This window comes from Panthera uncia (assembly GCF_023721935.1).
Source record: "Panthera uncia isolate 11264 chromosome B3 unlocalized genomic scaffold, Puncia_PCG_1.0 HiC_scaffold_1, whole genome shotgun sequence".
Lineage (NCBI taxonomy): Eukaryota > Metazoa > Chordata > Mammalia > Carnivora > Felidae > Panthera > Panthera uncia.
In genome coordinates this window covers 92,210,382-92,232,030 of record NW_026057582.1, presented here as the reverse complement: position 1 = coordinate 92,232,030, position 21,649 = coordinate 92,210,382, and the positions used below count along the sequence as shown (strand labels likewise).

Here is a 21,649-nt window from a genome sequence, read left to right as displayed (position 1 = left end):
GGGTGTGAGGTGCCCACTGGGTAGGCTCCTGTGACCATCTCCACCCAGACAGAGGCCCCTTGGGCACCTGGAACAGCATGCCGAATTCATCCTCCCCACCAGCTCCTAGATGCCTGTTGCAGTTGGTGGTGCCTTAATGCCACCTCCCCCACCTGGTTTCCCAAGCTACAAGAAGCACTCAGCGTCATCCTTGACTCATCCCTGCCCCCCAGCAGTCATCCATGCTGTTCCTTATTGCCCCCCCTGCCATCACAAAGGACAAGCTAAAATCAAAATTACAGTGCATTTAACTGTCTTGCTAATTGCCATGGCTTCCTACTACCTTGGGGAATATCTCAACACAAGTAAAAGTGTTTGAAATCCATATTTCAAATCGTCTTATTAAAATTTGTGAAATTTTTATGGCTCATTTCTTTTCAGATCTGATTAGATCATTACTTTTACCTTAATTTGGCTACGGAAAAGCTCTTACGATGAGGATAATCGTCAGCCCCGCCATTTCCTTGCCATTCACTTATGCTGGCAATGATTAGCGTATTGTCTTCAGTCCTCAGTTTTGTTTCTCATGAGAATCTTTTAAAATCACTGGCCCATTTTGTGAGGGTTCAGTTAGAACTAAATAATATAATCACTGAGTCTGTTTAAAGCACACATAAACAAATGCTGAAATAAATCAAAACTTTTGAAAGGGAATAAACAAGTGAGAGATGCACTAAATACCCCCAAACCCTGGATGGGGGACTTTCCCCACTTCCCTTAGAATGCCACACACCGGTGGGTCGCACAGTCAGCCTGTATGTTAAGTTTTAGTAAAGCTTAACTTCTAAGGAAACAAGGAGACAGGGACGCCTGGGTGGCTCAGTCAGCTCAGCATCCAACTTCAGCTCAGGTCACGATCTCACAGTTGAAGGGTTTGAGCCCTGCATCAGGCCCTGGGCTGGCAGTGCAGAACCTGGTTAGGATTCTCTTTCTCTCCGCTCTCTCTCTCTCTGCCCATCCCACATTTGCACTGTCTCTCTCTCTCTCTCTCTCTCTCTCTCTCTCTCTCTCAAAATAAAGAAATAAACTTTAAAAAAAAAAGAGACAGAAATAGAGCTTCTAATGGCTTCATTTTGCACACCTGGAGTGTTGCCTGGCCAACCCTGCTGCCGTCTGTGTCATGGTGACCCCCCTGTAGGACCCACGAGCTGCTTGCTTCTTACTGCAGGTGGTGGAAATTTGGGGACCTCAGGTCTCAGCCACAGAGGTGAGCCCAGGAGATATGTGCTCAAGGCGTGGTGGCTCTCTTGGGGGGTTGGGGAGACCCAGTCCTGAAGAAGGCTCAAGAGTGTGCTAGACTGAACTGCAGTCAGAAAAACTGCATTCCTGACCCTCCCAGGCCATCCAAGTTTTACTGTGATGCCTTTTAAAATATCCCAAAATATCTTCTTTAAGCCTCAAGAATGCTACCTCATTGAAGTATGAAAGGGATCAGACCAACAAAGGCATTTTTTCACGAGCTTCTAAGCTTTGATCATTTCTCTGTGGAGAGATGGGAGGATCGAGGTTTTTGCTTGTCTCTAACTCAAAGGCCCCACCATCATTCAATAATCGCATTTCATTGTAACTTCTCCAGTGTCATGTTTTTAATATTCCAGCAGTATACAAGTCACAGTTTTATACAAGGGAAGGAAAATGTTTTCTAGGTTGACTCCACTGGAGATGCAACAACTCAATTAATCTTCCTGGAAACCGTAACTCTGTTAGGTTCACATTTCAAAACTCTACTTAAGGTTGCTTAATAGTTTTGTCCCCATAGCAACATAGGGACAAGCAAGAACTAAAGCAGAGGCAGCGTCTTCTCTAGTAGGTGTTTTGTCATCGTCATGGATATCCCATCCTTCAGACCACCTCACCCCCACAGCCAGCCCCCTCCTCATCATTCACACAGAGAACAGACAAAGAAGCAAGCAGGGAGAGGCGAGGGTGTTACTTCCCCCCCTGGCTCCTGGCCCTTTATCAATAGTGAAGGACATGACCAGTCCAATCAGCCTTTCTGGGCGCGTATGCAGGTGAGCAGAAAGACAGGTGCTCATCACAAAAGTTCAAGTAGTTTGCGAGGCAGCTCCATCTCAAGGAGGCTTGCTTGAACTTCTTTCCCAACAGTTAAGTATAAGTGATTGCCAGGAATTTGGATTACCACTCTTCACCCTCTGCTTACCCTTCCACATACCCTGAAGACCCCTCCCACTTTCCTTGTACTCTGGGTCTCCTGCCTTGACAGATGGTACTTATTAAGCACCACAGATTGTTTTGCTCTGGGCACCATCTCCACTCTTCTACTCTAGCTACCTGTTCTACTGGCCATCATCTTAGGCTGTTTACAGAAGTGAAGTGATACTGTGAGCACTGGCTATGGCAGAGAATTTCTAATCTTACAAAGTTGATACAACTATCCATACTCGAATCCAAGTTTTCCACACACTCCTTAAGTGGAAGTAGAGGAGTCAGAGTCCCGAGAGTAAGGAGAGAAGAGATGAGTCTGCTCCCAGCCCCTCTGTACCTCACCACATGCTGGGTTGAGGATGCTCAGAGCACTTCATCCCTCATAACCATCATTTATTTTATTTTTCCCAAAATGTACTACCTGCTCTTCCTATGCTGAAGTTCATCTGCCTCCTTTCTGCCCACTCACCCAACTTGGTAAGATCTTCCTGCTGTTTATCACCACCAGTTCGGCATTTCACCATCTGGGAGAGCTTAGCATTGTCTAGAAATGTGGAAACATCACTTGTACTATGGCAGAACATCATTTATAGAAGCACCAATGGACACCAGCCCCAGCACTTTTCCATTTAGTGAAGGACCCACTTAAATTATCTTTTGCTTACTCTCTCCAAACTGTTTGCTAACTACCATTGTCACACCACTCTCCCCACATAGTTCTGATACTTTTCCTTTCCTTGTAAATATTCTAAGGGTGCCTACTCTCAGAGCACTGACTTCACATTGCTTTTACCTGAGCTTCCCCATCAGGGGAAGGAAGCCCCTGTCTATTCTACAGGGATCAATTTTGCAGCTTCCTCAGTCTTGTCTCATTGTGCCAGTCAAGTAAGCTATATAGTAGCTGCATAATCACATTTTTGTCTCCATTCTCAGAGATCCTGAGGTGTTGTAAACAAGTCATTACCTTTCATGACTGGGGAATGGGAACGTTTTTACAAACATTGTTAAGAGAATTACCCCTGGCCAAAAGAGCCTTCCAAAGGCTTGTACATAGCAATAAGAGGACGGTTTTCACCAAGACCTAATCTAGATCTCTTAGTGTTTCCCCAAAGTAAATATGTGTCCACTGATCAGGACTGTTTCCCCAGATATCCAAGTGCCTTCCTGACCTTGACTTCCAAAACTCACACGCTTCCTCTCAGCCTACAGCGTTCCTCCCTGATACATCACCAACACAGTCCGCCTGCTGAAGGTTGAGACAGAAGGATGGATGGAAGGAAGCAAGCCCAACATTTCTATGTGCAGAAGTCTTCTGAATAAGACCGCCTCCCCCAGGTTTCCCTAGTGCACACACCCTCCCTTTAATCAGGCACACATGATGGAAACAGTGGGGTCTCCTCACCCCTGCCAGGCAGATCCCCTGGGACATGTAAAAATTGACCAGAGTGTCTTATTTTTTTTTCTCTCAATACTACCCCAGCATTTCTCATAATATATGCCACAAGATACTGTGTGTGTGTGTGTGTGTGTGTGTGTACACAAATTTCGTAAGGTTCGGTAAGTTTGAGAAGTGGTGGACTAAATAAAACTACACAGGTGTCTTTACTGTGGGACTTCTCGAAGCCTTTAATAAGCTACTTGGTATGGCAAATCTTTAAGAGCCAGCCATAATATATGGTCATCCGCGAACTCATTGTAACTGGCCACAGACCCTTCCTTACCAGAGCGCCTCTCAGGACTAGTGTTCTGTAGGATACATGCTGGGGCATGTTGTGTTCTGTGGGTCTTAGAGGCAGCATGTCAGAGTCACTTAAGGAGCTTGTGATTACCAGCCGTCTCCTAAAGATCTTCATACTGACAGTCTGGGCTAGAGTGTGGGAATCTACTTATTGTTTTTTCTTAAAGCTTTCCTGGTTATATTGATGATCCATAGCCCTTGGGTTCCCCTGCTGTAGACTCTTGATATTTAAGGCTTCAGAGATGCTATACCTCTGACCCTCCTGAGCCCTCCCCATGGAAGCTTCTACACTAAATCCCCTTGTAGGTAAATAACACATTCTTATACAATAGAGATGGCTGAAAACTTACCAGGAAAAACACCCAAAGCCTTTATGATTTGGGGGAAATTGCTGGCCTGTATCTATGACTTTAGAAACCACTTTGTAACATTGTAGCCATCCCCATCCAGCCACATTCAAGTCCACCTTTAGCTTTCTCCAGCTGTTCTCACTCATGCCATTTTGGGCTATTTCACATGTTTTCATATTTTGTTTCATTTGTCTACATCTCACATCCCTGCAGGACCATATTTTGGGGGGATTTCATATACAGACGAACTAAGAGTAAGCACTCAATAACTGCAGAGAAACCAGAGGACAAAAGGGACTTTGCCCAGAATGAACAAAAAAGGGTTAAGGTTGACTACAGAATTAAAAAGCAAGTAGAGAGGCACGGTAAATCGGTCGATGTGGCAACATGAATGTGTACAATTTACCTGTACACAAAATTTATAGCATTTTAAATGGTAGGTAGGTCTCATATTCTGCCACCCTCTGCAGTTTTTCTTTGTTACTTTTTTGTTCAATTTTTAACTCCATGATATATGCATCACTAGTGGTTTAGGACTAGGGTGACTAAGGCGCCTGGGTGGCTCAGTTGGTTGAGTGTCCAACTCCAGCTCAGATCATGATCTCGCAGTCTGTGAGTTTGAGCCCCGTGTCAAGCTCTGTGCTGACAGCTCAGAGCCTGGAGTCTGCTTCAGATTCTGTGTCTCCCTCTCTCTCTCTCTGCCCCTTCCCCGCTCGTGCTCTTAAAAATTAAAAAAAAAAACCAAAAAACGGAATAGGGTGACCAACTTGTCCCAATGTGCCTGGCACTTTTCTCGTTCTAGCACTGAAAATCAGCTGTAAGGGAAACCCCTCAATCCTGACAAGTCAGAGCAGTTGGTCCCTCTACTCAAAAGACAGAAAGAATTCCCTGATCAAATAAAACTGGGAATTGCTACATCACTTTTATCCACCTGAGTCACTGCCGCAGTAACAAAACAAACTACCACAAACAGTGGCTTAAAGCAACACAAATTTATCATCTTCCACATCTAGAGATCAGAAATCTCTAAATAGGTTTTACAGGACTAAAAACCAGTGTATCAGCAGAGCTGCATTTTTTTTTTCCTAGAGGCTCGAGGGGAGATTCTGTTCCCTTTCCTTTTCCAGCCTCTAGAAGCCAGCCACATTCCTCGGCTGGTGGCTCCCTCCTTCATCTTAAAAGCAAGTGATCACGTCACTCTGACCCTCTACTTCCATCGTCAAATCCCGTTCTCTGGCCCACTCTGTCCTGCCTCCCTCTTTCACTTTGAAAGACCCTTGTGATTATGGGCGCCTGGGTGGCTCAATCAGTTAATCGTCCGACTTCAGCTCAGGTCATGATCTAATGGTTCGTGGGTTCAAGCCCCACATTGGGCTCTGTGCTGACAGCTCAGAGCCTGGAGCCTGCTTCAGATTCTGTGTCTCCCTCTCTTTCTCTGCCCCTCCCCCACTTGTGCTCTGTCTGTCTCTCTCTCTCAAAAATAAACAAACACTTTTTACAAAGAAAAGACCCTTGTGATTATATCAGGCTCACTGGATGATCCAGTGTAATTTCTCCATCCCCAAATCCTTAACTTCATCACATCTGCACAGTCTCTCTTGCTGGGTAAGGTAACATATTCTCAGGTTCCAGGGACTGAGATGTGGACACCTTTGGCAGCTGGAGGGTCATTGTTCTGCCTACCACACCCAGTGTTCTCAGAGAGTTGAAAACACCTTCATGTGTTAAAGGAATATTGTTAAGTCTCACAGGAAAAGAACCTTTTAGCATTGCCTGACCCAGTCCTGTCCACACTTACTTGATCAAGAAAGAAGCTCTTTACCCCCAAAGAGCACTTATCATCTCATGGAATGCAGCTGCTGTCACAGAAGGGGAGAATTCAATCTGGTTGTGCGTACCGCCGAGAGTCCAGAGACTTTCCATGTGATATGCAGATGAGGACAGTTTTGAGGAAATTGATTTATAGATCCAATTCCTCTTCCTCATTTCAGTACATACTCTTTTCTACACTTACCTGCCTGACAAACAACATGAGGTCAAGGCAGGGTGGACCTGTCTTCTTTCTGCTGTTTTCATCAGAGGCCACAGCCATTAAGAATCGTATCAGGACAGTATATTACCCTGGGTGCAAAACCTCCCTGGTCAGACACAGGGATGATGTGAAACTCTGGGGTTGGCGATGCCTCTTTGAAGCAAGACGCCATAACCTGCCCCCTACCCATCTCATTTGAAGCTGCATTTCCAATAAAAATTTTCCTTTTACATTTAGTATTTGTCAACATTTTAATATTTCATATTGTGTGTTAAAATGAAATAACTCACTCCAGAGGAAATGCTTTGAGGCTTGGAGATTTATGGTTACCAGAATCATCTTTTAATTTAAAATTTCAATTTGTATGCATCCTTTGACTGTAGAGAATTATGATGAATTGATCAAATAAAACACTTTCAAGCATAAAAACATATTAAGTTAAAGTTCTCTGGGTGTCATGGAAAAGAGATAGATTCAAAGGGAAAAAAAGAACAATGTAACATTTCTAAAGAAGAGCTTGCTCCTGTCACTCTAAAATGTACAATAATGTCCTATCACTGCCAGTGTTTATGTTATGTTGGACATATTTAAAAGAATGATATAGCAGGCTAATTTTAAATATCACTCTTATATAGAAATCATGTCTATTAACAAATTATAACTATTTAAACTTAAGGTGAAAAATATGGCTGCCAAGTTAAATATGCAAGGAGGTATGTAGTTTTTCAAAACCCTTAAGGGATTATATGAGCAAAAACGGTGACAGCTACTGGTCTAGAGAAAAATGTTGGGAATGCTGGCAGGGGAAAGAGCAGTGTTTGGAATCAGGCTCGCAGAGGAGCCTTGGTTAAAATGCTAGCTTCACCCAACAGAGTTAAAACCATGAAGCGTCTGGCACAGAGCCAGCCAGTGCTCCCTTCCTGCCACCAGGACCTGCCAAGTGCCATCAGTGTGTGAGGCACTGGGCATACAGTAGGGCTTTGACACCCGTCCCTGCTCGCACAGAGCTCACATTCTGGTGGACATGCATGTATTTGATCTGCCGCTTCTGTGTGGGTACATGCTTGCTGCATTTCTTTTCTTTTCTTATTTTTAATGTTTATTTATTTTGAGAGGGGAGGAGGGGCAGAGAGAGAGAGAGAGAGAGAGAGAGAGAGAGAGAATCCCAAGCAGGCTCCAGGCTGCAAGCGCAGAGCCCGACTCAGGGCTCAGTCCCACACCCATGAGATCATAACCTGAGCCGAAATCAAGAGTCGGACACTGAACCAAGTGAGCCACCCAAGTGCCCAAGCTTGCTGCATTTCTAAAGAGTCTCTTACTACTCTTATTCTCAGGCAGCTTTTAGGAGCTGTATCTATAAAGAAATGACTCATTTTTTTATATTCTAGAAGAGGTCCTTCTAAATTCCATTGTTCCCTTCAGAATAATCATCTGAGGAGGCATATGCTTATTTTAGTGACAGGGCCACTACTCAAAAGTCTTTAAGCCTCTGCTGTGGGATTGACTTCAAAGCATACAGCACAATCTTCTGAACATTCTTAATACTTGTAAATGTTTGTCTTTGGGGGAGCGCCTGGGTGGCTTAGTCGGTTGAGTGCCTTGACTCTTGGTTTCAGCTCAGGTCATGATCTCATGGTCGTGGGATTGAGCCCCGAGTCGGGCTCCATGCTGAGTGTAGAGCCTGCTTGGTATTCTCTCTCTCTCCCTCTGCTCTTCCCACCCTCACAAAGTAAATAAATTTTAAAAACATATATTTGTCCTTGGAATACATATTGGTGTTTTGGGGAACAGGTTATTCACACAAAGGGTCTGGTGACCCTAGTAGGTGGTCAGACTGGGTAGGAATATTTTTTATGACAAACTCTAGGAGGGCATAAATCAGGCAGTCTGGGCTTTCTCATGGTAAAGAATAGTCAAGAGATGCGATTTGTTCTCTTTGTACCTAGACTGAAGGCAAAAGCCCACCCACATCAGGGTCACTTGACTGTGAAGTTGCTTGAAGACTCTACAGTTTCAAACTTTAGGGAGAGAGCTTCCTGAGTTGTAGGAAGCCCATGGTACCTACTACCTTACTGATGATGATCCTGCCACAGCAACCCCACTCCAGGCCATGACCCTCGGGGCCCGCATCTAGAAGCCTGAGAGCAGACGTAGCTGTCTCGGAAGGACCCAGGACCGAGGGAGCAAGGCCGGGCCAGTTGTGAGGGGGCCATGTGGGTGCAGGAAGTGCACACAAGCCTTGTCTGAATTGTGTTGGAGTGTTTATTGAGTGTCTGTGAGACCTGAGCATTAATCACAGGTATTAATCACTGTCCGCTGAGAAAACGAATCCAGGGTGGGCAGAGGGTGTGGAATATGAGATGGGGCGGACAGGCAAAGATTTCAGAACATGGCATGTGTGGCCATCTGTCTGTCCGCTCTGCCTATCGTATCTGTCACTTACATGTGGCCACAGAGTGCTGGATAAAATCTCTCTGGATCCCATAAGGGTCCTCAATTCTCAAAGGAAAACTGTTTTTTTAACTATAAATTTGCACTGTATTTTACTGCTTCCTTATTCTTCTGCAGTGTTTCTCTGTATTTTACTTAGCAGACACCATTTCATCCCTGTGCCCAGAACTGAACTAGGTGCTGTGGGAGACACTGTCTCAGTCCTTAGGCAACTTGAATCTCCTTGGGAAGACAGGCATACATACTGTAGAGTAATGGCCAGCGGGTTTCAAACATCAGCTCTAGCTAATAGGTGACTTCATGGAGTATTTTATCAAATCTAAGACACTGTCAATTGTAAGATGTTGTTTTATGTGCCCTTAAGAAAGAAAAATATGCTGCCAATTAAATTCTGAATGACTGCTTTCTTTTTATTCAGAAATTTTATACTTCTTGAAAGATTCTTTTTGGACTTGCTTAGACATAGTGTTATTTTTAACATACATTACTCTTGTTCACTCATGAAGTAGAACATAAGAGAGAAATAAATTGGCTTTGGTTTTTCTAAGCTGCTTCACATTCAGGGTACTGCTCATCTGAAGTATCTTTGACCTGCTGTGGTCAGTGCATGTGTTTCTCACGCAGCGCCCTTCTGTTCCCTATGCCAACGGAGAGCGTTGGAGAGGCAATATTCCTTCGAGTACTCTTGACTTCTCCCAAATCTCTGGCTCCTACTGTGCAAATTGATGCGCATATAATGACAACCACAGCACAAGTGCCACCTGGCAACAGTGACTGTAAGACACATACCAATTTCCAAGATACCGAACATGAAAAAAATACACCGTAGACTCAAAAGATAGATTCTGAGACTCAGTCAAAAAGACTGCCATGATCAACTGCCCATGTCTTCCCTGGGAATGGTGTTGGCATCGGTGCTACATTCTTGTCATTAAACAGTAATTTGCACAACTGGTTAGTTCTCTGTGAGCTAATGGGTCAGGAAGGCGTTATGCATGAAGTAGGTCTAAAAAGGTGCGATTTCGGGTGCCTGGGTGGCTCAGTCAGTTAAGAGTCCAACTTCAGCTCAGGTCCTGATCTCATGGTCCATGAGTTTAAGCCCCACGTCGGGCTCTGTGCTGACAACTCAGAGCCTGGAGCCTGCTTCAGATTCTGGGTCTCCCTCGCTCTCTGCCCCTCCCCCACTCACACTCTGTTTCTCTCACTCTCAAAAATGAATATTTAAAAAAAAATTTTTTTAATGTGCTATTTGGCCTGGACAAAACCACTTCCAGAGAGGGAAGAGTGCAAGACAGAAGGTTCAAGAGGGAAAATAAGCATGTCATGTGGAGAGGACGGTGGAGGAATCCCAGGCTTTGGTGGGGTTTGGTTAGGGAGTTGTGGGGTATAAAAGGCATGAGTCTTTGCCCTAGGAACATATTCGTGTGTTTCACTTGTAGAAGACACTAATGGTTCTCATATTTCTATAACTTTTCTTTCTTTCCTTACTATAGGTCCTGATGTTTTTAGTTCAAAGAGCCTTGCCCTTCAAGCTCAGAAGAAGATCCTGAGCAAAATAGCCAGCAAAACTATGGCAAACATGTTGATCGATGACACCAGCAGTGAGATCTTTGATGAGCTCTACAAAGTCACTAAAGAGCACACCCACAGCAAGAAGGAAGCCCACAAGATCATGAAAGACTTGATCAAGGTGGCAATCAAAATTGGAATCCTCTACCGGCACAACCAGTTCAGCCAGGAGGAGGTTGTTATCGTGGAGAAGCTCAGGAAGAAGCTGAACCAGACAGCCATGACGATCGTCAGCTTCTATGAGGTGGAGTACACCTTTGATAGGAACGTGCTCTCCAAGCTTCTGCATGAGTGCAAGGACCTGGTGCATGAACTGGTGCAGCGACACCTGACACCCAGGACCCATGGGCGCATCAACCACGTCTTCAACCACTTTGCTGACGTGGAGTTCCTCTCTACCCTTTATAGTCTGGATGGAGACTGTAGGCCCAACCTCAAGAGAATTTGTGAAGGAATCAATAAATTGCTAGATGAGAAAGTCCTCTGAATGCCTTCTCTCCTCCTGGACTTTGCTGAGTTCCAGTTCTAGTACCCAATGTGGTCCAGGTTAGAAAAAAGAAACCAGGAAACCCTTGTCAAAGACGCCCATTTTCTGTCCTATTCGCCCATCTGATATTGATGCCAGATTGCACTCAGGTGTGTTTATCCCCTGAGCTCACTGACGAGGTCTGTTCTTCAAATCACCTTGGTTTGCCAGCCCAAAGGACATTTCATTTGTTCTAGGCAGAAGGCTGCTATGCTCCTCAAGGTGAGCTCAGTGCATCTTGGTGGAGTGGAAGGAGCCCTGGACCAGGAGTTGGAGGACGTGGATTTGGTTCCCAGCTTCACCAGTACAACCATCCTTGGGATCCTGGAACCACAATGCCCTCCTGCCTACCTCCCAGGACTGCTGTGAGGTTCAAATGAGACAATGTATGTTCCCGCTTTTAAAAACTCTAACGTAAGCTCTTATTATTTTCTCTCTGGAGTGTGAGAGGGATCAACCTGGATCTAGACTACTAAGCAGAAGAGAAGAAAAGAATAATGGTATCTAGTGGGCTGGGTTTACAGTCTGTCTCTAGATGTGCTGTTTCAAACACAGATGAATACACAGGTGTGAAGAAGTGTAGCTGCAAATTGGAAAAATGTTTTCCAAGAGTTGTGTTTTTTAGGTCTTAGATGTAGGTTTATGATCCTGCAGAGGGAATCTTTCCAGCAGGGTGGGGGTATGGAGAGTTTCTCACTCATAATGCAGGAGGAGGGAAGTGTGCTCCCTGTGGGAGAGGCCTCTCCCTCCCAGGGGCCACCGTGAGGTGTGGGAGGGTTTATCCCAGCAGCACAGGAGAGCTGGGCAGCACGAACCCCTATCCATCTCTCTTGGCCTTTCACAGACACATTGTGCTATTTTCTTTGGTTCGTTAATAAATTGAAACCCTTCAAACAAGAGGTTTTGGAGTTGTGATTCAAAAATAAAATACTTTGGAATTAGATACAGTGTTAAGAATAATGGGATTGAGGGGCACCTGGGTGGCTCAGTCAGTTAAGTGTCGGACTCTTGATTTTGGCTCAGGTCATGATCCCAGGGTGCTGGGATCGTGCTCCATGTTGGGCTCCATGCTGGGCGTGCAGCCTGCTAAAGATTCTCTCTCTGCCCCTCCCCTGTGTGCACTCACTCACATACTTGCACACATTCCCTCTCTCTCTCTCTTTAAAAAGAAGAAGAATGGGATTTAAAGGCAGACAACGAAGAGCAAGAACTCTGCACTCAGACCCTAAGGGGCAGTGTGGGAGGCAGGAAGGGTGAGGGTGCAGGCAGCCGCTCATGGACATGTGACCAACCACCTTCTCTGAGCATCTCCCAGCCTCACTTTCACACTGTGGCTTCTGACATTTTCATCAATTCTTAACAAATCTCAGGACAGTGTATTTACTGCCTTCTCATGTTGTCTTCAGGACACCACTTTAGGAGACTTGGTCTTCCTGCATCACCTCCCATGCTGCTCTGCTTCTTATACCTGATGATATTATAAAAAGACATTAGCTCAGCCCATGGCTCATCCCATCCAGAGATGGTTTGAGGATGTGAAATGGCATCCTGTGAACCTACAGTGGCCATTCAGCCTCAACTGGCTCCTGTGTCAACATCAGTGCAAACCATCAGTTAAGTTCTTCAGCTACTCAAAATTAGCTCATAGGAAGGGTGTTTAGTAGGGAAAAGGGAACAGTTAAGCCAGCCCCCAGCCCCTCCTCACAGACCTGAGGACTGAACAATGATGCCCTGTGCACATGCGGGCTGGGGAGGTCGTTGGCCATTCTGGCAATGGAAGCCACCAGTGGCAGGATCCTTCCTTCCCACCTACCCACTAGGCAGCAAGCAGCCCAGTGATAGCTGAATTTTCACATGCAGAGTCTTCAATGCCTGCCTTGGTGCACTAGTCTGATTAAGGACTGCTTTCTAGTTTGAGGGATGGCTCCAGAAGCAAGTTCTCTTTTCACTAAGTAGGTGGACCCGCCCAGAGAATTCAGACCCACAAGGAATGCATGGAACTATCTTCTGTTCATCTGAGACACAGCAGGGAAGAAGGCAGGATCAGGTTCTCCTCACTTGGCCGGTCATTAGCACACATTAGTTTCTGACAGTCCACGAGTCCCTAAGGAAACCGGGTCCTCCTTGTTCTCATCACAGAAGGATCAGCACTTCCACCAGCACGTCTCAGCAAGGTGCAAAAGCAGAGTGTAGACCAAAACATGTTCTACTGACCTAAACCTCCCCACTGAGGCAGACAAGGGGCTCTCTACTGCATGACCAGCTGGGTGTATCTCAAAGTTATCAACAGTAGCACAGCAGGGAGGCGGGGGGCTGGGCTACCCAGGCAAAAGTAACCCACAGGCCTCTAAAAATAGCCAAAACCAATCCCATGTGTACATTTTAAATATACCACTGGTATATAAACTCAAGTGATTCTCGAGTTTCATCAACCAGCTGAAGGCTTACAAATTTCAGATACTTTACATAACAATCTAGTGACCAAAAAAAGAATCGCATTATTAGTTTATCCTGAGGACTCTACTCACATCACTCTGTGGCCCTGAAAGGCTGTTTTGGCTGAAAAGAAAATACGAAGGAGACCAGCAGATGCTAGATGCTTTCAAAAACAAGACCCTGCACATGTGCATTTGTGCTCAGAACTCTATAAAATTTGCAATAATGAGAACCCACAAAGGCAAAGTGAGGATATCTACATTTAGGTGGCAACGAAAAGAAAAAGGATTTCAAGAGAAGCAATAATATAAAATCACTCAATTGATCAAGCCCCACACGAAGTTCAGAGAGCAAAGCCTGGCTCAGCAAATGAAGGGCAGAGACAGCACTCATTCTTTAAGAAGGGAGGGGCGCAGGAGCAGCCTGTCTCAGTTATCTGGAAACATCGCTAGGTCTTCAGCCATCTGTGAGCACTCAGCTCTGTCCCCTGGGAGGACGGCAGACTTAAGCTGAAATCCCCAGCCCGCGCCTGGTTACGTGTCCCTCCTCATGCATCTGAGCCCTGCAGAAACACATTTCCTGCCGGCTGCGCCTGCCGTGTGTCTGTGTTGCCCTTCCTCCCTGTGTTTGCATCTGTGAGTCTTGACACCCTCAGCAACTCCAGGTCTCTGCTCAGTGACAAATCAAAATGAAAAGACTTCTCCATCTGTGCTTCTCCTCCAAACTCCCATCTCCCCCATCTGTACATTTTTCAGACGCAGATCAGTACATTTGCTGGCTACTCAATGAACTTCTTACATCCATTTACATTTTAAAAAGAGAGAGCACAAATCAGGCCTGCATGCCCTCTGCCCATTATCTTTGGGTTTTTGTTTTTTTTTTTTTTTTTTAATTCAACATGGTCTCAGGTGTCAAAAGCAAAACTGATCGGTGAAAATTCTAGATCAGCCAGCTTTGGCTGTGAAGACATTGCATTAGCAGGAGCTGTCCGTCAGTGGACTGGGATGTTGACAGCAGAGTCATAAATCAGATGGCCTTGAAGGAGAGGGTCCCCAAGACCCTCCCAACTCAGAATTGTGTGGCCACTTTCCCTTGTTTAGTCTGACTGTACTGTGGGGGCCACCAACCAGGCCCACCCCCTGCTCATTCTTAGAGGGAGGTCTTTTTTGTTAGGGGGAAGACTCTTCTACAACCCTGTTCCCCAAAATGGCATCTAGGAATCACTGAGAGTTCTGGTTTTGGGGGGGGGGGGGGGGGGAAGGAGGATTGGTAGCCAGGGAGAGAGAAGAACTCTCCCATGAGTTCTAAAGGGAGTTTGGGATTTCTGTTTCATTCTGATGACTTTATTTTTGAGAGAGACAGAGACAGAATGTGAGCAGGGGAGGGCAGAGAGAAAGGGAGACAGAATCTAGAGCAGGTTCCAGGCTCTGAGCTGTCAGCACAGAGCCCCAGGCGGGGCTCAAACTCACAAACTGCGATATCATGACCTGAGCCGAAGTCAGATGCTTAACCAACTGAGCCACTCAGGTGCCCCTTCATTCTGACGACTTTAAAAAAAAAAAAAAAAAAATCAAAATCGATCTAAGTACCTTCTGAATCTTGTGGGTGACGCCACCTAACCTCAGGGTCTGAGATTTCCTGTATTTACACTTTCATGCTGAATGATCAACTCAAGTGAAATAATCTAACTGAATGTATTTCTTTTTTATTTTTTTAAATATTTATTTATTTTTGAGAGAGAGAGCGCGAGTGGGGGAGGAACAGAGAGAGGGGGGCAGAGGATCTAAAGCAGGCTCTGTGTTGACAGCAGAGAGCCCGACGCGGGGCTCAAACTCACAAACTGCGAGATCATGATCTGAGCCAAAATCGGACGCTTAACTGACTGAGCCACCCTGGCGCCCCTAACTGAATATATTTCTGCAACTAGGTGGATCTGTAAGTCTTCAGGGTCCATGGGTTCTCAATTTTGAGAATTGTTAGACAACATGTGAGAGTGTAGGCTTACAGAGAACGAATGTCCCATTGCCCTTGATGGTGACTCACAACAGGTGCAGGATGAGCCAGTGTCTGGGGGACACACAGGCCTGCTGCAGAAAGAGGCGGACTCCCACATGCCCTGCCTGCCCTTTGGAACTGGCCAGCACAGTCTACCACACATAAACCAAAGAATTGACCAGCCCATCCTGGCAATCCTAATAATGAAACTCAGAGGTACAAGAGAGGCCATCACTAGACACACCAGGCACTGCTCCTTCCAAGGAAGGGAACAGAGGGAAAGCCTTGCAGAGAAGAGAAGTCACTTGTGCCCACTCACACGCTATCTCAGTTCCAGATTACTAGACTGCAGAATCCCAGGCATCAAGAGTATCTGTGGTTCTGGGATCCCAGGAGCTAATTCCTTGGCTGAGCTTAAGAACAAGGCACATGGCACTCAGGTACTGGTGGCATCGAATGCCTCCCCACCCAGAAGAAGGAAGAACCAGCCAGAGTAAGCATTCTCTCACACTCCACCCCAGCAAGCCCCTCGGTGCTATCATTTGCCTTCCTTGTCCTTCCTTTGCAGAGCTGGGGCAGGTCTCTACAGAGCAAGGTCCCAGCCACCCACCCAGGCAGCCAGAGTTTGGGCAGCCGGGCCCCCCAGGCCGTGGCATAAAGCTCCTCCTTGCCGACTGCCAAAGCCCTTCTGGACCGGTTCCTAGGACAAGAGAGTCTGGGGTTTGGCTCCCAAGAAGAGGCTGGATGGACGCCAGAGGTTGGCACAGAGCAAATGCTGGACGCTAGCCGGGGAGCGGCAATTCGTTATGTTGTGGAGGGAGAAAAGCATCTTCCAGGCTCTTTTGGGAGGAGCCTGTGGGCTGGTCCCCTCTGTGTGACTGGGATCCTTCCACCTCCTGGAGCTGCGTTTCCCTGAGGAGAGGGTCTTACTGAAGGAAGTGGTGGGATGGGGCTGCCCCCACTTTGTGGTTCAGAAACAACTACAACTCGATTTTAGAACTAGATGGTGGGTTTGGTTTTGGGGAGACAGGTATTTTGGGGGTTTTCTGTGGCTTTCATAGTGCAAAGCGCAGAATATGGGATAAGCCATGAGTCAGAAGGCTTAGTCTCAGTTCACAAGCTTACTTGGTAACTTCCTTGCACTTCACTTCTCTCGGGCCGTAAATGCAGACAGAGTTGCACAAGATCTCCAAGAATCAAGGGGCACCCGGGTGACTCAGTTGGTTAAGCGTCCGACTTCAGCTCAGGTCATGATCTCACGGTTCGTGGGTTCGAGCCCCGTGTTGGGCTCTGTGCTGACAGCTCAGAGCCTGGAGCCTGTTTTGGATTCTGTGTCTCCCTCTCTCTGACCGTCCCCCGTTCATGCTCTCTGTCTCAAAAATAAATAAACGTTAAAAAAATAAAATAAAACAAAATCTCTAAGAATCCTTCTAGTGCCATAGTTCTGTGTTCTGAGCATCACAGGAGAGAAACTGGGTATTTTATCCTTGTAGGGTTCTTAGAAGGGAGACTATTCACTAGTTAAATGACTGAGAAATAACTCCTTGATGATCCCCTTCAGGACTTTTGATCATACATCTAAGTTCATGATTTCAGAGGGAAAAGTATTAGGCTAGAAAATGCAGGGTAAAAGGAAGACTCTGTAAGGAACAGAGAACAGAACCATGTGGGCCCGGGTAGAAAGCCAGTCAGTCACCAGCTTAGCTAAAGCCCACTGGGATGCAATGTCAGGACCAACCCTCTTCTGAGACACACATTGCAAATTGAGATGTGTCAGACTCAGCAATGTATCTCTGTAGAGATAACAGGGTAATAAGCAAAGTTGTGAATAAGGCATTACTGATTTGAGTCAAATATCATAGGAAATTATCAGTATATTAAATTAAGATTAAAATCAGTATTTTAATTTTAAAGTATATCAGTAAAGCCATTCCCCAACAAATGAGACTCTGGAGTTCTCAGACCTTTTTTCCCTCCATTTATGTGGGAAACACATTGTGTCACTGAAATAACACTATCTTTATTTGTATATACAAATAGCATTCTTTGAAACATCTTGAACATGTGGCTTTAGAGAGTATATTTCATGCACCACAGTGTAACAAACTTCTTCTTTAGACAGTTTCATTGAGATATATTTCATAAAACATACTATTCACCCATTCAGAGTGCACAATTTGTGGATTGGGGCATATTCAGATATGTACAACCATACCCACACTCAGTCTTAGAACATTTTCACCCCCTCAGAAAGAAACCTGGTGCTCTTTAGCTATTACCTCCCTCTCCTACTCAGGCCTTACTAGCAATATAAAAGTTGCACTTCCCCTGCCCAAATATCACAATAACGATTTCTCAATTGCACTACAGTCATAGAGTCAGAGCAAGCACATCCCAATGGCATCATGACTAAGACTCATGCTGAACCAGGTTGTTCCTCAATCATCATGGGTGTTGCTCCCGTTAGAACAAGCCTCAGCAGCCTTTTGACGGGTGGCCTCTGTGGGGAGGTGGGTCTGGCTAAGTGTGAGGATGGCAGGCAGACTGTGAGAGACACTTGAAGTTGGCAGCTCCCTCATCATTTTGCTGCTCCATCACTGGACACAGAGGCAGTGGCCATGTGCTGGGGTGCCACAGAAGGAGCTCAGGTATCATGTGGGACAGAGGGCCTTGAAGTGTAGACCATGAACTATCTGCATCAGAATTCCCAAGGACAGGAAATGGTTTCTTTAAAAATGCACAGTCCTGGGATCCACCCCACCACCCCCCCCCCAAACTACCGGAGCCAGATCTCTGGAGATGGGACTTGGGAATCTGCATGATGAACAAACTCCCTGGTGATTTTTAGACACATAAAGTTTGCTGACCCCAGTGTAAAGAGCTCGACTTGAAATCCATTCCATCTCTATGCTTCTCAGAGGATGTAATTGTTTTTACCTCCCGCCTCTTCTGGCTTTGAAACTGAGTCCATCACATTCTCCCTTTGTGTCCGTGAGTCCCCCCTGATACTTGCTGTTCTTCTCACATATTCCATCACCCTGGGGCTATCACAAGGCCTGTCCTCACCAACTGCCCGAAGGACAGCTGTCTTCACTGCAGCGGACACCGTCCGTTATCTCCAGTGCTGAGAGCCATGGGAACCATGGGGAAGGTGGCATGAGATGGCCATGCTGTCTTGGCCATGCCGTGAGTTTCACATTTGCCATGTTTTTTCTACTCCTCATCTCTCAATTAATGAAGTACCTTCTAAGGTGGCTGTCTGAAAATTTCCTCCTAAGGAAAATGACCTGGGATGCTAGTCTGGAAATAGAATTTCCAGAATTATACTTGGTCCAGTTGCTTCAGGAAGAATAAGAGTCCCTCGGGGGCATGTTAAAGATGCATCCTCTGCTAGGCCCCTCTTCAGCCTCTTTTCTTTCTGAGGCCCCCTCTCCAGCAATGTAGGATGGCCTGGAAACACCATTGAGGGGCAGGACTACTCCTGGAACCAGGACCTAAAGAAGACCTGCCTTTCTTTCAGCTAGTGGAGAAATAAATGATCTTAAAGTCAAACATGGGCTCAGACCAGCCATGCGTGGGACTCCCCGAGGAAGGAATAAAGGAGCCAGGGCACACAGAGACACAGGGAAGAGGCTCCCAGCCACATGGGGGTTTGGTCCCACGTGATTGCAAGCTGATCAGGGCTACCCAACCCCTTCAGTGTTCTCTATCCAGGTTCTCTTGCACCAAAGGGGAGCTGGCTTTTTGCCAGAGGAAGAAAGATGGAGCCTACAGCCAATGAAACAAAAAAGGAATGAAGGGTCTCCAGCTGTGTTGTGGGGGTGGCACTGACAGGCCTCCCCAAAGATCCACATACCCCACACTCTGGGGCCACTAGCACAGGGCAGGACTAAGGTGCTGGTGTACCAGGCACTTCCTAGCTGGGGTTGAGTAAGGCCCTACAAAAGCGAGGGCTCACCCCAGACTTCTTGCCTCTGATCTGACAATGGCAACTCATTTTTGGAGAGACCAAACCAGATGTTGGTTCAGATTATGAGGCCATACCCTGATTATTCCCCAAATTCAATTAATGAAACTGATTTCATTGAAATCAATGGGCTGCTTCCCTCCATCTTACATAGATGGAGGCCCCTTCCCTCATCATTATCTGTCAGGGGCAGAGAATTCAAAGTATGTTTCCCTCTTGCTTCTCCACACCATGGCAGCCAAATTCACTTTTTTCCCTCAATGTTTTTACTGTTATAAAATACACATAAAATTTACCATCTTTACCATTTTTAAGTGTACAGCTCAGTGATATTAAGTATATTCACATTGTTGTACAACCATCACCCCAATCCATCTACAGAACACTTTTCACCTTGTAAAGCTGAAACTTTATACCCATTAAACAATAGCTCCCCATTCCCCCTCCCCCGGTCCTTGGCAAGCACCATTCTACTTTCTGTCTCTTTGATGTTGACTAAGTATCTCAAATAAATGGAATCACATAGTATTTGTTTTTTTGTGACTTCTTTCAGTTAGCATAGTGTCCTCAAGATGTATCCATGTTGTAGCATGTATTAGAATTTTCTCCCCTTTTAAGGCTGAATAATATTCCATCGTATATCTATATACCACATTTTGCTTATCTGTTCATTCATCCATGGACACTTGGTTGCTTCCACATTTTAGCTATTGTGAATAATATTGTGAACATGGGTACAAATACCTCTTTGAGACCTGCTTTCAATTATTTCGGATTTACACCCAAAAGTGGAATTGCTGGATCTTATGGTAATTCTATTTTTTATTTTTTGAAGAACTACTATTCTGTTTTCCACAGCCGCTGTACCATTTTACATGCCCACCAACAGTGCACAAGGGTTACAGTTTCTCCATATCCTCACTAACATTTGTTATTTTCAGGGGGTGGGGGGCGCAGGTATTGACAGTAGCCATTTTAATGGGTGTGAGATGGTTTTGACTTGCATTTTCTTTCTTTTAATTTTTTTAAATGTTTATTTATTTTTGAAAGAGAGACAGAGCATGGGCAGGGGAGGAACAGAGAGAGAGACACACACACACAGAATCTGAAGCAGGCTCCAGGCTCTGAGCTGTCAGCACAGACCCCGATGCAGGGCTCGAACTCATGAACTGTGAGATCATGACCTGAAGTTGGACACTCAACCAACTGAGCCACCCAGGTGCCCCTTGCCTGCATTTTCTTAGTGATTAGTGATGAGCATCTTTCATGTGCTTATTGGCCATTTGTTTATCTTTGAAGAAATGTCTATTCAAGCCCTTTGCACATTTTTGAACTGGGTTGACTTTGCTATTGTTGTTTTTAGGAATTCTTTCCATATTCTGGGTATTAATCTCTTATCAAATGATCTGCGATTATTTTTCTCCCAGTCTGTGGGTTGCCTTTTTACCCTGTTGACAGTGTTTCTGATGCACAATTTTTTTTGTAATTTTCATGAAATCTAGTCGTCTATTTCTTCTTTTGTTGCCTATGCCTTTGATGTCATATACCATGCATCATTGCCAAATCCAATGTCTTGGAAGTTTTTGCCCTATGTTTCTTCCAAGAATTTTATAGTTTTAGGTCTTACATTTAGGTCTTTTAACCATTTTGAGTTCATTTTATTAGCACTTTATTGTAGTCTTTTTTCAGTCTTTCACCTCGTTAATTCCTATTCTTTTTTGATGCTACTGTAAACAGAGTTGTTTCCATAACTTCCTTTTCAGATTGTTCATTGTTAGAGTACAGAAATGCAACTATGATTTCACCCACATGTAGAATTTAAGAAACAAACAGATGAACATAGGGGAAGGAAAAAAAAAAGAGTGAGACAAACCATAAAGATACTTTTTTTTCTTTTATGTTTGTTTGTTTGTTTGTTTATTGAGAGAGAGAGAGAGAGCACGAGCAGGAGAAGGGCAAAGACAGAGGGGGAGAAAGAGAGAGAATCCCAAGCAGGTTCCGCCCTGTCAGCACAGAGCCGAGTGCGGGGCTCAAATTCATGAACCATGAGATCATGACCTAAGCAGAAACGAAGGGATGCTTAACTGACTGAGCCACTCAGGTTCCCCAAGATACTCTTAAGTATAGAGAGCAAACTGAGTTTGATGAAGTTGCTGGAGGGGAGGTGGGTGGGGATGTAAGGTAAATAGGTGATGGGTATTAAAGAGGGCACTTGTTATGACGAGCACTGGGTGTTATATGTAAGCGATGAATCTACCTGATTCTACCTGAAACCAATTTTGGCCATATATATTAACTAACTAGAATTTAAACTAAAAACTTGAAATCAAAAGGAGAAGAGAAGAGAAGAGAAGAGAAGAGAAGAGAAGAGAAGAGAAGA

The 21,649-nt window shown here is 45.3% G+C and overlaps 1 protein-coding gene across 1 annotated transcript in view; it reads left to right on the top strand.

The window, feature by feature from the left end:
• TNFAIP8L3 (TNF alpha induced protein 8 like 3) overlaps nt 1-11,770 on the top strand; it is a 35,877-nt gene extending 24,107 nt beyond the window's left edge. Inside the window, exon 2 of the mRNA XM_049613608.1 lies at nt 10,270-11,770. Within this exon, the coding sequence (XP_049469565.1) occupies nt 10,270-10,832 (563 nt within the window). The 3' untranslated portion in view covers nt 10,833-11,770. The remainder of the gene's footprint in view (nt 1-10,269) is intronic.
• Nucleotides 11,771-21,649: the final 9,879 nt, after the last annotated feature.